This window comes from Impatiens glandulifera, chromosome 7 (genome assembly GCF_907164915.1).
Source record: "Impatiens glandulifera chromosome 7, dImpGla2.1, whole genome shotgun sequence".
NCBI lineage: Eukaryota > Viridiplantae > Streptophyta > Magnoliopsida > Ericales > Balsaminaceae > Impatiens > Impatiens glandulifera.
Genome location: NC_061868.1, coordinates 4,832,447 through 4,834,188, shown reverse-complemented (window position 1 = coordinate 4,834,188; position 1,742 = coordinate 4,832,447). Strand labels below are relative to the sequence as shown.

At 35.8% G+C, this 1,742-nt stretch overlaps 1 protein-coding gene across 1 annotated transcript; it reads left to right on the top strand.

Annotated features, from left to right (window-relative positions):
- Positions 1-1,280, top strand: LOC124945562 (ethylene-responsive transcription factor RAP2-12-like). Its single transcript, XM_047486016.1, has 2 exons — positions 1-280; positions 500-1,280. The coding sequence occupies exons 1-2, from the start codon at positions 37-39 to the stop codon at positions 1,054-1,056; spliced, it is 801 nt and encodes a 266-aa protein (XP_047341972.1). The 5' UTR covers positions 1-36; the 3' UTR covers positions 1,057-1,280.
- The last annotated feature ends 462 nt before the right edge of the window (positions 1,281-1,742 follow it).

Here is a 1,742-nt window from a genome sequence, read left to right as displayed (position 1 = left end):
AAGTTGCGTAAAATCATACTAAAAGATCTTAACACCATGTGTGGAGGTGCGATCATTTCTGATTGCTTACCGGCGCCGACGAGTTCTCGCCGGTTAACCGCCGACTTCCTTTGGCCGGCCACCGGCGTGAATAAGAGTCTTAGCAATTACTGTTATAGTTCTGCTCGATCTCAGGATGTGGACGATGCTTTTGAGGCTGATTTTCAGGATTTCAAGGATTATCATGAAGATGAAGAACAGGATGTTAAACCGTTTGCTTTCTCTGCTTCTTCTAAGTCTGGTAAGTTAATTCATCTCGATCGTTTTTATTTTATGAAAAATTGATGGGTAATTCTTTGTGAGATCAATTTGGAAAAGGTAGGTAGGTGGGTAGATTATGTAAAGTTTTGTTCTTGATATCTGACACTGATTATTTACAAGTAATACTGACAATCCTACTGATTTGTTGATTTAAGGTTTAAAATCTACTAAAAGTTTGTTGATTTTAATGATGAAACAGAAACCTGTGTAAAAAGGAAGAGGAAGAGTGAGTACAGGGGAATTCGTCAGCGGCCATGGGGTAAATGGGCTGCTGAAATCCGTGATCCAAAGAAAGGAGTTAGGGTTTGGCTTGGAACTTTTAACACTGCAGAAGAAGCTGCAAGGGCTTATGATGCTGAAGCTAGAAAGATCCGTGGCAAGAAAGCTAAGGTTAACTTCCCTGATGAAACTCCACCTAATTCCTTCACTAAACCATCATCGATCAAGAACACTCAGATGGATCAAGGAATAAAATCCTTTGATTATTGTGGAGACTATAATGCTAAGACACCTGAAATATCATCCATTATCTTCATGGATGATGTTGAGCCTGTTGAGGAGAGTTCTATGACTAAATTCTCTGAGAATCTCAGTGATTTTGAATCCGAAATGAAATTCTTCCAGATCCCAGATCCTGAAATGAATTGGGAGTTTCTCAATAATAATGGGGAGATGATTATTGGCCAGGATGGTGGGGATGTTATGGATCTTTGGACCTTTGACGATTTCCCAAATGTCACCGGAGTTTTCTTCTGAAATCGGTATTTCTGCTCCCTCTTTGACTATCTTCTGTAAATAATGCTCTGCTTTATGTTAGTAAACGTGTGTTTGTTAAAGGAGTTGATCATACGTTCAATTGCCTTTAGTTGTATTAGATAACTATGTGAATCTCAACTTCATGTTTGTCTTTATGGATGTTGTTGTTTTGATGTTCTAACTTGGTATCATAGAGAATAAACACATTCGAGAAAAGCTTTGGACATTTTTCTTTTCTTTTTAGAATGATTGAATTCTTTTGTTGTTGCATATGACTTGTAATTAGGGTTTATTATCAATGATTATGTACTATAAATAATTGAGACATTGTAACATAAATAATGGGGGCTAGAATTGAATGATTCAATCAAGGCCTAGAAAACTCTAGAATGATCTATGATTGTTGACAAACATAGTTTGAAGGTTACATCTTATTATATCAATCACACATTTGCATGAAACATTTTCATTTCCTTAATTGACACGACACTAATGAAAACATCACAAAATGTGAAATGAGATTGGTTAGATCTAACTACTAAATTAGTTTAAGTGACAAAAGCCTAATAGACTAAAAGTCAAGAAAGTTGTTGAGACAAATGTTGGATTATTTATACATTCATCTTATTATGAGCAAACTTGAGGGTATGGTAAATCAATTTGAAGATAAATAGGAGAAGTTATCA